The sequence below is a fragment of the Pygocentrus nattereri genome, chromosome 9, assembly GCF_015220715.1.
Source record: "Pygocentrus nattereri isolate fPygNat1 chromosome 9, fPygNat1.pri, whole genome shotgun sequence".
Lineage (NCBI taxonomy): Eukaryota > Metazoa > Chordata > Actinopteri > Characiformes > Serrasalmidae > Pygocentrus > Pygocentrus nattereri.
In genome coordinates, this window is record NC_051219.1 from 26,158,744 (window position 1) to 26,173,842 (window position 15,099).

At 39.4% G+C, this 15,099-nt stretch overlaps 1 protein-coding gene across 3 annotated transcripts in view; it reads left to right on the plus strand.

The window, feature by feature from the left end:
- Positions 1–6,382: 6,382 nt before the first annotated feature.
- The window catches only part of LOC108427753 (6-phosphofructo-2-kinase/fructose-2,6-bisphosphatase-like), a 32,392-nt gene continuing 23,675 nt past the window's right edge, over positions 6,383–15,099 (plus strand). Inside the window, exons 1-2 of one of the 3 annotated variants that reach the window (XM_017698205.2) lie at positions 6,383–6,528; positions 7,220–7,400. In XM_017698205.2, coding sequence (XP_017553694.1) covers positions 7,349–7,400 — 52 coding nt within the window. In that variant the 5' untranslated portion in view covers positions 6,383–6,528; positions 7,220–7,348. Of the gene's footprint in view, positions 6,529–6,598; positions 7,103–7,219; positions 7,401–15,099 lie in introns of those variants that run through there. The other 2 variants (XM_017698206.2, XM_037541377.1) reach the window with 2 other exon arrangements.

A 15,099-nucleotide genomic window follows, 5' to 3' on the forward strand; every position in this document is an offset into this window, starting at 1 on the left:
TGTTCCCAAATGTTGCCGTGTCATGGTATTAGACGATGTAAATTTAGATAGTAAAATTAAGGAAGTAAACAACGTTTATGAGCCTGTGATTCCTAAGTGCTCCTTATTTACATTTATGGCATTTGGCTGACGCTCTTTTCCAGAGCGACTTACAATTTGATTGTTTTACACAGGTAGGCGAAGGTAGTGTTAGGAGTCTTGCCCAAGGACTCTTATTGGTATAGTGTAGGGTGCTTACCCAGGCGGAGGATTGAACCCCAGTCTACAGTGTAGAAGGCAAAGGTGTTACACTACACTACACCAACCTGCTTATGTGTTCCTGAGGAATGTCTTATAAACCTGAGTGTCTTTAGCTGAACATTAATTTACTTTCATACAGGACGTCATTTTATGTTTACCTCTACAGTCTTTCAAGTTTCTACATTATTTATAGGACATATATGTTCAAATGTGTGAATCTCTATGTCTCTAAAAAATGCAGCAACAAAAATTCTCATTTTACATGACCATTTTCTATCGTCTTTTTTTCCTTAGAATAAAATCTGTTTATCGTACTGTGCCTTTAAGACTGATACATATGAATGAGTTCTGTTCTGATTTGCTTGTATCATGCTTTATACAAAACATAGTCCAGGCTGAAACACTCCATGTAGCTAAGGAGTAAATAAGGGTGTGTATAAATGTGCTGTTTTTTTGTGACATCACAAAAACAATGAGTTTCCATATGAACCCCATGAACTTGGGAGTGAATGATCTGTTTTGAAACTTTATCAGTGTTTACATTAATAACAGAGTTTGATGTTAGTCACAAAAAAGAACATTTAGATTTTGGTGATATGGGCTCTTTAAATGATACATGATGAATCTTTACCAAAAAGATGGTCAGTTTTGGGAAGCACTGTCCACGTTGCTAGGACCAAAAAAGCTAACATTTGGCTGTGTGGAGGATAATTCTGTTTTCTTTGCAGGAGAGTGTGACATTTTTGGCTGACACCCACATGGTGGTCACATGCCGGCTGTCTTATACAGCAAGTTCCTTTTCCTTGTACAAAAGAGCACATTACTCACAGCTACTCAGTTATTAATGTCCCAAAGCTGTGATTTACTCACCTTTACTTCCAAGTAAATCTCCTTTTGTGGTTAACTGTGATGACCCTTTATCAAGTTGAATAGGAAAGAAAACAAGGACGTTCTGGACACAGCCCATTCCTTTTGTATTCTGTTAGTGGAAAGAACCTGCATAGGTTGCTGTGTCACTGTGATGAAGGTAAGATTCATCTGGATTCAGGTGTGGATTTTTCAAAAATTTAAGAGTTAACCTTTATATAACTTTACATTACACTACTTGAAGGTAAACGTTTTGGCTGCATGATGTGTAATCACAGTTTTGGTCTGTTTCGCAAATAACATTATATGGCCAAAAGTATGTGGGCACCTCAATTTTACACCATGGGCATTAATGTGGAGTTGCTTTTCTTTGTGGTCATAACAGCTTGCACTCTACTGGGAAGATTTTAAAGATTTTGGAGTGCAACTGTGAGTGTGAATTTGTGCCCATTGAGTCAAAAGAGCCTTTGTGAATCAGGCACTGATGTTGGATAAGAAGCCCAAAGGCATTCAGTGGGGTTGAGGTCAGGACTCTGTGTAGGCCACTGGAGTTTCTCCACACCAAACTCATCAAATGTCACTCACTTTGTGCACAGGGGCTCAGTCATGCTGGAACAGGAAAGAGTCTTCCCCAAACTGCTGACACAAAGCTGGAAGCGTATAATTGTTTAAAATGTCTTTGTGTGCTGTAGCATTAAAATCATCCTTCCCTGGAACTAAGGGGCCCAAACCCTGAAAAACAGCCCCAAATCATTATACCTCCTCCACCAAACTGTGCGTTCCGTGAAGTACCATTCTCCTGGCATCCACCAAATCCAGATTCATCCATGAGCTGTCAGATAGCAAACCGTGATTCATCATTCCTGAGAACATGTTTCCAGAGTCCAGTGGCAGTGCTTTACACAACTCCAGCTAATGCTTGGCAGTGCATATAGAGATCTTATGTATGCGTGCAGCTGCTCAGAAATGGAAACCCATTTCATGAAGCTTCCTGTGTACAGTTGTGAAACTGATATTCCTTCCAGAGGCAGTTTGGGATTTGAGGGCTCTGCTCTGTGAGCTGTTTTAGCTCCTAGAGATTTCTGTTTTTTATTCTTCAGTACGACCCTTTGTGCCTGATTTTATACACCTGTTAGCAATGAATGTGGCTAAAACACCTGAACTCAATCCGAGGTGTCCACATCATTTTTGCCATATAGTGTATTTCATGTATGGCACGCTTTTTTCCTGTCATTTTTTTCTGTAAAATTGGAATTTTTACTTTTTGCCTTTATTATGTTTATGGTCTGTATTCCACTACTGTGTAAATAGTTCCTTCATTCACTTTTGTACATTTAGTGTATTTTTTTACAATATTCAGAATCATACAAAAAAATAAATAAACAATAAAATTCAACTGAATCATGATGATATGTAAGATTTCGTGACAGGACTGGATTTCCATGAAATGGAATCACTGTGTGGTGAGGTTTACTAGTATGTGGTTTTGCTGAGTGACTTCTCTTACAGCAATGCAAGGAGTGTAAGCTGAGTAATGTCTCCTCCTTCTGCCCACTTATTTTTGAAAGATGACCCATTTCTGACCTTTTGTGCTGCATCTTAGATTAGGCTTTTTACACACCTGCTGCTGCCGTTGCACTTTTTAAACTCTGCTGGTCTAAAAATTAAAAGGGGATTCCATCGATTTTTCATAATTTCTGAATATTTGGTTCTTTGAGATGTAAACAGAGGCATTCTCAGAGGTTTGGTGTGAAATAGTTGATTGTAGAGACTAAGATTTCTTTACAGTGGTGGTGATGGGAACCAGGGGTCACCATGACTACAACACAAATAAAGATGTTTTATTTACTATCCAAAATTAACAGTAAACTTACATGTCTTCCTAGTTTTATATGGAACATTTGTCAGTTGTAAAATAGTGATAAATCTGAATAAGTACGTTTTCTTTGGAGACTATTCTGCCTTAGAATAATGTACCTTTCCGCCAGTTATGGATTCATATAAATGAGTTAAAATACATTTTAAACCAAACCTTTTTTTTGACACAGAAAACAATGTGTCAGATATCAGGCAGTGTATATCTGATCACTTCATGTAGTAACTTTCTGTGAGGGAGCTTTTAGAGGAGGATGTCTGGTTCCTATCACCACCACTGTGAACAATTCTGACTTGGTAAGTTTCTCTAGAACAGAGCATTTCACACCAAACTGCTCTGAATGACACTGTTTAAATCTCACCCGTTTAATTATTTCATTTCTTAAAACTTTGCGAAGTTTCCCTTTAATCTTCCTCTATCTCGGTAAAATCCTCACATTTAGAAGCTGCTTGAGTTTCCTGGCTCTATTATAATATTCCTAATGTTTAGTAGTACCATATATTAAAAAGCTAGATTATTTTCAGGTCAGCAGGAAGCAACAGAGCCCCTTCTTCAAAGAATATCCCTGAGGGACATTCCCACTGCTACTGTGCATGTGATATTCCTGGTATGTAAGAATATAAAATGCTGTAGAATGCTCAGAGTGAAATGTAATGAAGATCCTTAAATGCACAACTGACCAACTGTCGTTTTGGTGTTGGTGTATCCAGTGTTGGACAGTAACTAAGTAAATGTAATTAGTTACTGTACTTAAGTAGTTTTTTCGTGTATCTGTACTTTACTTAAGTTTTTCCATTTTGGGCGACTTTTTACTTTCACTCCACTACATTTCAAAGTCAAGTATCTGACTTTTTACTCCACGACATTTTGAGAAATCTGTCATTCCTTTTGTTTTCTGTGTACTGTATAAAAACGTAACATGTCAAAACAAAAGAAGCACAAAGCAAGAACACCAAACAGGGCACAGCGGTCACTTTGTTCTGAGCTTGTTTTGACCTGTTGGTCATACCAAGCCAGAGCAGCACACGGTTCAACGTCAGTGCAGCAGCGTAAAAATTTGGGAGCACATACGTCACCTAAATGATGAACTAAGCTAACTTTGTGTAAATAGACCACAATATAGAAATATGTACACATATGCAGTCGAGACTGGCAGGTTTCTTTTTTTCTGAATTCATACAAACACTCTTATCCATCCATCTTCTAAGCCGCTTCTCCATCAGGGTCGCAGGAGCCTATCCCAGCAGTCTTCGGGCGGAAGGCAGGATACACCCTGGACAGGTCGCCAGTCCATCGCAGGACAGACAGACAGACACAGATAGTCACTCACACCTAGGGGCAATTTAGCATCTCCAATTTGGACTGTGGGAGGAAACCGGAGAACCCGGAGGAAACCCACGCAGACACAGGGAGAACATGCAAACTCCACACAGAGAGGACCCTGGTTGCCCGGCCAGGGAATGGAACCCAGGCCCTCCTTGCTGTGACGCGACAGCGCTACCCACCACGCCACCGTGCCACCCCAAACACTTTTGAGACCTACAGATCAATACAGTAAAGGAAAACTTATTTGTGATCCTGAGTTTAAAGCAAGTTTTTATTCAACTTGTAACTAAGTTACAAAGTAATCTTAAACTGAAACTTTGCTTGTTTGTAAAAGTGATTTCAGAGCCACTCGGTTCTCCTTGATGGAAACTGCTGGCCTTCAGTGTTTTGTGCTTATGATCATTTTAATAGATGTCAGCGTCGCTAATTAATGACGTTCTATTAAAAGACTGGTTTACCAAGAGAGACGCTGGAGGATTTTCACCTAAAATGAGTTGATGAAGCGAGTCTTGTTATAAAAATGATAACAGGACATCAGAGCCATAATTAATCTTTTAGTACTTTTACTTTCAATACTTAAGTACATTTGAAGGCAAATACTTTTGTACTTTTACTCAAGTTGAGGTCTAGAGTAAGGACTTCTACTTTTACTGGAGTAATATTTTACCTTGGGTATCTCTACTTTAACTCAAGTACATGACTTGTGTACTTCGTCCACCTCTGGGTGTATCTGTTCAATTTTTCTGCAAATAAGATGAGAAACACCACTGCTTTATGCATGGATTGATTACTATGCAGCTAGAAAAAGTGAATTATCACCACCTTGTAGCAGCAGAATGTAACTGCTGCATTATTTAAAGTGGAACGAGAAATTTGAATAAGCTAATGAATAGGAAGCCAAGTTATCAAATTTCTATGATAATTCATTTTCTCTACAAACTTGAAGGCAAGTCGATAAGGACATGCTAATAAGAGCACTGAAACAGAGGGTAGATGTTCTGATGGAGGATGTGCACAAAGATTTCATTATTAGCATGAAAGCTAACTTTGGTAATGTTTTGGGAATTTAACATCCTGGAAATAAAGAACCCTGGTAATCTAGGGCCATGGGACGATGGAAGCCTGGGAATATAGTGCCCTGGGAATCAAAAAGCCCTGGCAATTCAGGGTGCTGGAAAAATAGGAGCCTGGAAATATAGGGCCCTGGGAATAAGGAAACTTTGGAATCTAGAACACTGGGAACATATGGCCCTGAAAATAAAGAACCCTAATTATGATCCTGGAAATAAGAACACTGGACACATAGAACACTCAAAATTAAGACAACTTGGAAAATTGCAGTCTATTTCTTAAATGTTATAGGGCTTGAGGAGCATAGAACCCCAGGACTATAGAAACAGGCTCCCCTTAAAGGAAAATTCCACTGATTGCATAGTTAAATGGTTAAGATGTAAACAAAGTCATTCCTAGTGGTTTGGTGTGAAATGCTCTGTTCTAGAGAAACTTACAGAGTCAGAATTACTCACAGTAGTAGTGTCAGGAACCAGACGTCCGCCTCTGAAAGTTGTCTGAGACATTGTTTCACAGTCGTTTTGAGAAAGGATTCTGGCCTTAAACACATTCGGATACATGCAGGCAGTTGTAAGGCAAAATAGTCCCCCAAATAAAAGCTATTTTTCCATTTCCAAATACATACATATATATCTCATCATCAACATCACATATAACACTCAGAAGACACATGTAGCTTCACTGGTGGATTTAGATAGTAAATAAAATGGCTTTATTACTGTTGTAGCCATGGTGACCCCTATCACTACCACTGTAAAGACATCTGAACCATTTCATACACGACCACTCTGAACTGTGACTGAATTTAATTATGCAGATATTTTGAAATAAAAAAAAAAATCCTCTTAAGCAGCATTTTTGGTGAAAATGGAGATTTTTTAGCTAAATTGTTCTGTAAGAGTGAACAGCTCTCCACCAGGGGGGGCGACACTCAGTTTAGAGCCCAGCCCTATAGCAATCAGAGCCATGTGGGTGTGCTTGCATAACATCTGACACGCAATATCCACAGCACAGACCCGCCGTGAGCCTCTCCAGAAATAGCTGGGCGTTTTATTTTCCCTGCAAAATGAACGTATTATCGATGGCACAGGCTGCTGTGGCGCCCCCTGGTGGCGTTGGGGCAGAGCCCCGTTCGCTGCGAGCACATGGTGAGTAAAAGCTGAGCCATAAAACATGGAACGGGGGGGATATGTGTTGGGGTGCATTTTGTTTTTGGTGTAGTGCCATGGCAGCCGCATGCACTGAGTGAAGGCTCGCATGGAGCTGCAACCAGGCACGAGGAAAAAATAAATAATAATGTAGAATAAATAATAGAAATACAGGGAAATAATGCTTCTTTGTACGCATTTGGCTGCAGGGGCTGCCGTGAAGCGCATATGATAGAGCTCAAATAGTAGGCAGGCGATTTCTGCTCGAATTGTCCCGTTCCACCTTAAATGGTGCAGCGGTGACATTCTGTCGCCAGATTGTAACTGCCTTTCCATTTAAGGTGGAACGGGACAATAAAAAAAGACGCTGGCGTATAAGAAGCTTTAAGGTGGAAGGGGAATTTAACGCGGTGCATTTAAAGTAGAACGAGAAATGTAAAAGAAAGGGCCTTAAGGTGGAACGGGGAAATTCGAGCCAGAAGCTGGTAAATAAGAAGCGTTTAAGGTGGAACTTTAAATTCGAACAAAAAGCTGTCGAAGAGGAAGCCGACTCCAGCCTCGTATTGTGGTTAAGGTGGGTCAGATTAGTGCAAGGTGTGGCTTTATTTTGCTTTTTGGAGATAATACAGTGGCATTTATTGGGGCTGAGCTGAGCAGAGCTGCACTAAAGGCGTATCCAATGTCCCCGCAGTGAGGTGGGGGGTTGAGGGGGAAGCAGACACATTTTCTGTGAATAAGGAGAGCAAGAACAGCTCAGAGTCCAGCCTGGTGTCCACGCTGCTCTCCTTGGACGGACGCTGGATCAGTTGCAGCTGAAGCAATGGAGCGCCGGAGGGTCCAGGTTAGGAAACGCGCGCGCCATGAGAGCACAGGTGAGAACCGAGGCTATTAGCATGTCCCTCCACACTGGTCTAATGCTTGCTTTCTTTAATTTTGCGTATTTGGCTGGATCTTCCTTGCTCTGACCTGGGTCAGCGGGGGTCCTGCTGTCGGCTGAGTCGAGATCGGAGGTCCTTCACTGTAACTGCAACTGGTCTTTAGAGGACAAGGCAGAGGCTACTGAGAGTATTTCACAAAAACAATCTCTATTTATAAAGGACAATCCAACTGGGCGATCCGCACTTCAGGCTCACATACGCTTGTTTTTGTACAGCGTCGGACGTGACGTCACGCGGACACGTGTTATATGTATGCGGGTAAGTATACGTAATAGGATCTTCATGTGTTATTTATGTGAAGAATATTGTTTTTCAACGCTTCTTTAGTGAAGGCAGAACCATAGAAGCATTTCTTGCTTAAAGGGTTCTCTGCGTGGTGAAATTGATCTTCAGATTGAATAGTATATATTATATAAAGTTCTATATAGAAACCTTTTACCAATGGTTCTGCCTAGAACCAAAACGGGTTCTGCTGCAAGCTGCTGTCATGTCATGTCAAGCTTGGAGCAACAGAATAACCCTTTCTGGTGCGATGTAGAACCATTTTCAAAAAGGTTCTGTATAGAACCATACCCAACACAATCTCCGCAGTTATTCCCATTTAAAGAACAATTTTACCACGTAAAGAACATTTTAAGTAAGAACAGGCTCAGTATAGAACCCATTCACTCTTAAAGTTTTTTCAAGGGTTCTTTAGTAAAGAAAACGGTTCTATACAGAACCGTGAACACTCGAAGAACCCTTTACATAATTAAAGGTTCTATATAGCACCATAAGGGTTCTGCTCTTGTTACAAGCTTGACATCGTCACAATAGATGAACTGTTTTGGTGCTCTACAGAACTATCTATAGCACATTCTCTGTTAGTCTGAAGAACCTTTCAGGACGTAAAGAACCCTTTAATAATGCAAAAGGTTCTTTAATAATTAATGGTTCTATATAGAACCATTTTCTTGACTAAAGAGCTCCTCAAAGAGCCATGTTTTTTGAGAGTGTGTAAGTACCTAAACAACAACAACAATAATAATAATAATAGTAATAATAATTCTAATAGTTATTGTAGCATCTGTGCAGTGGTATATAAAGGTTTGAACACTCTGGTCAAATGTTTTGTTGATTCCTTACAGAAAAGTCACGTTTCATTTGTCAGAAATGAACGTGTATGTAATATGGGAAGTTAATGCATTTATTGAAATTCATATGACTTTAAGGGTTTCATTAAGTTGTGCCTCACTCCCCTCTACTTACTTACTTACTTTCTAATTAGTAATTCTAATTAAAGTATCACTCTTTGCAAAGCTGAGATGGGCTCAGGCTCACTGCAAGGTTCTTGGTTTGCTCTGTCTTTGAGTGAACTGGTGTCTTTATTGTGGAAAATACACTCACTTAGACCCAGAGCAGACTAAAGCTAAGCCTGAATTCAACGCGTTAATTAAGTGTGCATCGTTCTCTTGGGAGGCTGGACAGAACTGTTTTGATACTGTAGCTAATATCCCAGCCTGCGGTGGCTGCTGAAGGGTTCTCTGTCGGGAATAGCCTTTATTGTCAGCCTGCAAATTAGCCAGGCAATATTGATTCTGGCCAAATGATAATGACTGTGTATCCACAGCCATGACTGAGCCTCTTATTGCCAGAGATTTCTGCCTGTTGTGTAAATGGCACACTCTCCATTAGACCCATTGCACCCATCATAAAATTTTGTTTCTGTACAGCTGAATTGGTTGATGGCAGATTTTGCGTGGGTTGGGCCAAAAGGTCAGTGTTCTGGATATCTAAGAACAATTTCTTTCAGTAGTTTGCTAATAGGGCTTGGGGCAGCAGATACTGCAGTTTAAGGTGTAAGATGCCATATGGAAAAATATATGTACATGTATTTTGTGTGTATATATATATATATATATATATATATATATATATATATATATATATATATATATACACACACATGTATACACACTGTGTGCACAATTATTAGGCAAGTCTTATTTTTGAGGATTATTTTTATTAATGACCAACTACAGTGCTCTCAGTTAATCTAAAATGTTAATAAACCTCAAACATGAATGTTTAAGAAAAATAAAGTGATGTTTTGGCTTTCTTAGGAGAATATCTGTATGTGCACATTTATTGGGCAACTATAATGGTGCAGAATTATTACGCTGCTAAATGAAAAACACACATTTCCCATCTCACTTTTTTATTTTCATCTGTTCAAGTGAGAATTATAAACAAACAACTCAAAGCTTTCCAATGAACATTTCTGACATATAAAAAAAAATTAGTGACCAGTACAGCCACCCGTCTTTTCAGTAACAGTGATAAGCCTTCCATTCATGGAGTCTGTCAGTTTCTTGATCTGTTGACGATCAACTTTTTGTGCAGCAGCAACCACAGCCTCTCAGACCCTGTTCAGAGAGGTGTACTGTTTTCCTTCACTGTAAATCTCCCGTTTAAGAATTGGCCACAAGTTCTCAGTTGGGTTCAGGTCAGGTGAGGAAGGGGGCCACGTCATAAGTTTTTCATCTTTAATGCCTTTACTGGCGAGCCATGCAGAGGAGTACTTGGATGCATGTGATGCAGCACTGTCCTGCATAAAAGTCATTGTCTTTTTGAAAGATGCAGATTCTTCTAAAGTGTCTTCTAAAAACTGGCAGTAGGCTTGGGAGTTGATTTTGAGCCCATCTTCAACCCGAAAAGGTCCACCCAGCTCATCTTTAATAATACCAGCCCATACCAGTACCCCACCTCCACCTTGCTGGCGTCTGACTCGAAGTGGAGCTCTGTCCCGTTACTGATCCAGCCACGGGCCCATCCATCTGGTCCATCAAGAGTCACTCTCATTTCATCAGTCCATAAAACCTTTGAAAAATCTGTCTTCAGATTCTTTTTGGACCAGTCTAGACACTTCAGCTTATGTGTCTTGTTCAGTGGTGGTCGGGTTTCAGCCTTCCTTACCTTGGCCATGTTTCTGAGCACTGAGCATCTTGTACTTCTTGATACTCCAGCTAGGTTGCAGTTCTGGAATATGACAGAACTGGAAGATAATGGGTTCCTGGTAGCTTCACGCTTGATTCTTCTCAAATCCTTGGCAGTTATTTTGTGTCTTTTTTCCTCAGCACGTTTCTTGCGACCCTGTTGACTATTTGCAACAAAACGTTTGATGGTTCTGTGATCTCGCCCCAATATCTTAGCAATTTCAAGACTGCTGCAAAAGAGACTTTTGGTAATTTTTAACTTTTCAGAGTCAGTTCAATCTCTTTTTTGGCCCATTTTGCCTAAAGAAAAAAGCTGCCTAATAATTATGCACACCTTGATATAGGGTGTTGACCTCCTTAGGCCACATCCTCCCTCTTTACACAGATACACATCACCTGCTCTGCTTAAATCCATTAAGCATTCAAGATTATCCAGCTTGGAGTTAGAAAATATGTCTAAGAATGACAATATGGTCAAAATACTCACTTGCCTAATAATTGTGTATATAAAATATATTTTTTCCCCCTTGTCTTTTATTGAGGAATAAAAGCAAAACAGACATATCCAGTAGTTCCACACATTCAAAAACTTCCTCAAGAGATGTACTCTCACACAAACACACATACACACACCCTTATACACAAAAAAAGACAAATTATAACTAGAAATTGCATAATCATGATGACAGAAAAATATATATTACAATTAGATTTAAAAGAAAATAATAAATAAATAAAATTAAGATAAATAAATCAATCCCCTCAGTCAGCTGGCACAACCTGAATTGAATTAAAATATATAAAAAAGGATTCCATGATTCCATTTGGAATAAAATGTTGCAGTATTGCCTTTCAAGGTGGACCTTATCTTTTCCATAGTAAGAAAATGCATGACATCCCGGAGTATTCTGTATATTTTAAATACATTTCAAATTCATTGCAGTCCAGGCTAAAATACATTCCAAACATAAAACATATTCCAGAATATGTTACCATATTAATCAAATATTTTTTAAAATGCGTTTATTTTAAATGTATGGGGAAATATTACACCTACACTCTTAAGAAATGTGGTTCTGCAAGGGTTCCTCAGGAAAGAAAATGTCTGTGTATAGAACCGTGAACACTCAAAGAACTCTTTGCATGGCTAAAGGTGTCTTTGCTTATTAAATGTTTCTTGATGGATTGATGGAGAATGTGTTGTAAATTGTTCCATATAGAACCTTTTTGAAAAGAGTTCTATATAACAACAAAAATGGTCCTTCTACTGTTATTATGTCAAGCTTGTAATAACAAAATAACTGTTTTTGGTGCTATATAGAATCATTTTCAAAATGGTAGATGCAAAATGGTACAGCACATTCTACAACAATATGAAGAACCCTTTTATGATATTTTTTTCAATATGGGATGTGCATTACAGAGGAGTTTTTTTTGTTGTATTTTGGTGAGTTTCTGTCTCAGACACAAAAGCTTTCCACAACGTTTAGGAGTGTGTTTATGGGAATTTTTGACCATTCTTCCAGAAGCGCATTTGTGAGGTCAGACACTGATGTTGGACGAGAAGTCCTGGCTCACAGTCTCCGCTGTAATTCATTCCAAAGGTGTTCTATCGGGTTGAGGACTGGACTCAACCAGGCCAGTCAAGTTCTTCCACACCAAACTCACTCATCCATGTCTTTATGGACCTTGCTTTGTGCACTGGTGTGCAGTCATGTTGGAACAGGAAGGGGCCATCCCTAAACTGTTCCCACAAAGTCAGGAGCATGAAATTGTCCAAAATCTCTTGCTCTGCAGAAGCATTAAGAGTTCTTTTCACCCCTCCACCAAACTTTACACTTGGCACAATGCAGTCAGACAATTACCGTTCTCCTGGCAACCGTGAAACCCAGACTTGTCCATCAGACTGCCAGACGGAGAAGAAATTCGTCACTCCAGAGAACACGTCTCCACTGCTCTAGAGCCCAGTGGCGGCGCTTTACACAACTGCATTCGACAATTCATATGGCTTGGATGCAGCCGGTCAGCCATGGAAACCATAAAGCTCTCTACGCTGTTCTTGAGCTAATCTGAGGCCACATGAAGTTTGGAGGTCTGCAGAGATTGACTTTGCAGAAAGTTGGCAACCTCTGTGCACTATGCACCTCAGTATCCGCTGACCCCACTCTGTCATTTTACATGGCCTACCACTTTGTGGCTCAGTTGCTTTTGTTCCCAATCACTTCCACTTTGTTATAATACCACTGACAGTTGAATGTGGAATATTTAGTAGTGAGGAAATTTCATGATTGGACTGGCATCCTAACACATCCTGTCATCCACGTTGGAAATCAATGAGCTCCTGAGAGCGACAAGTTCTTTCCCAAATGTTTGTAGAAGCAGTCTGCAGGCCTAGGTGCTTGGTTTTGTGCACCTGTGGCCATGGAAGTGATTGGAACAACTGAATTCAATTATTTGGATGGGTGAGTGAATACTTTTGGCAATATAGCATACTATGTAACCCCTGATATTTATATCACTGTTGGCTTTTTAACAGAATAAACTGGCATTTTGAGTTTACATTTAAAAAATCAGTTAAATAATATATGCCATATTGGTGACTGGCTATTTAACAGACAAAATTATGTGACATTTTAGTACAGGTGTAGCAGCAGCATTCAAATACAGTATGAGTGCTCTAATCTGCCTCACATTACATTATAAAACTGCATCACTGATTGGCCAAAATCAAATTAATATCATGTTTTGGAGCAAAAATCGATCAGTTCTGATCTTAACGGATTTCTGTTCTCCATCAAAGCTCACTGTGTTGAACTAACTGTTTCTTACTTCATTTCCTACTTTTTGTAATATTTTGGCATGTGACTTCTATGATGCGCAGTAAAATACCATTGAGTCCAAATGTTAACACATCCCATTTCTGTAAGAGGTCATTTACATACACATCCTTAGTGTTTGGTGTTATTGCCCTTAAAATGTTTAACTTGAATCAGACACTTGGGGTAAGCTTCTCCCAGGCTCCTCACAAGACTTGCTCTTTCCTCCGGACACAACTGCTGTTCACTTCAGAGATTTACTGTGGGATTCAGGTCAGAGCTTTGTGATGGACACGCCATTACTTTGCCTTTGTTGTTGTTGTTATCCCCTTAAATGGCCAGGGCCCACCAGCAGTCCCAAAGCTATAATAAAAAATAAAGGCCCCTTTATTACACACTCCTAAAACCTAAGAATAAGTCAGCCAGTTTGCATTGAAGTCCCTATAGTTACTGAACAATAAGCCTTAGTATGTAATAACCCTGGGATTTTAAGAGGTTAAGCAACTTTGGAGGAATGCTTAGGATCATTGTCCTAATGGAAGACTCAGCTGTGACCAAGTTTTAACTTTCTGGTTGATTCTTTGAGGTACTTCTTTAGTATCTCTTTTCTTAAGTACACCAGACTCTTTTCCAGCACAACATGATGCTGCCACCACCATGTCTCACAGTTGGCATTGTGTTGTTTGGATTAGAAGTCTCACCTTTCTTCTTACGTACAGATTATTATGTCCAAGCCTTATGCCTCCAACTTCTTCACCGGTTTCTTTGTTGTTGTCTTGGTAGTTTGTTTTGGTCTGAGAGTTAATTTGTTCCTCCTGAGCTATGGAGTATCTCTGCGGTCCTAAGATGTTTATGTTTGCATGCAGCTGTTTGTCCGTGGTACCTTGCATTGTTTGGAAATTACTCCTAAGGAGGAACTGAGGAAAAATGACATTTCTCGCTTTTTGCTCTGTTTTTGGTGGGTTCATGTATTCACTGTAGCAACATGTCCAGGCTTGAATGATTGGTAGTCTGTTTTTTGTGAACTACTGATCTTGGTTTGTTGAATAACCTGCTGAACTGGATAAATTAACAGGACTGACTGCTGACAACTGACCTAGCAGGATGTTGCATTTATGTAAGTTGTAGGACCATTTTCTCTGGCAGAGATTAAGCTCATGTTTACCCTTAGAAGCTATAGTTTTTGCCAGTAATAACTGTCTGCTGTAATTTTATATAACTATTTCTGACCCATAGGTCACTGAAACAAGGAAGAAAGTGCTAAATGTCTAAACATGAATTATATAAAAGTGTAGTTACATTGAAATAGCATTGTATAACAACAGCAATGGCTGAGCACTTCTAATAACTGAGGTGAAAAGCTTTTTTGCATGAAGATTAGATTTTTGATTAGATTAACTTCATTCATATCATTTGGAAGTGAACAAGTCTTTTACAGCCTGAAATACCCATCCACATAGGTGCCAAGGCCACTGACGCTCTTTGCCAATTTACTCAAGTGTCAGTTTACAGGGTCGTTCACTGTGTATGGCAGTTTGAGGGTTTGTAAGCAGTCAAGAAGGTCAGGAAAACTGTTGAATCAGAAGCTTGGCATAGGTCAGTAGAGACATTTATCTGACCCGCGCTCCTCTGCTGAGATAATTCTGGTCTTTAATTATGGGTGTAATGATTCACATATGTTCAGGATCAATATAGTTTTTGATTCAGAGGTCAAGATTCAAATTAGGCCTATCACAGTTATGAAATTTTAGCTGACGATTACTTTACAAGTAAATAATGGCAGCTAAAAACTTTTTTTGTCCCTTCTTTTACTTTTAAACTATTTTTTAGGCTTAAACTTAA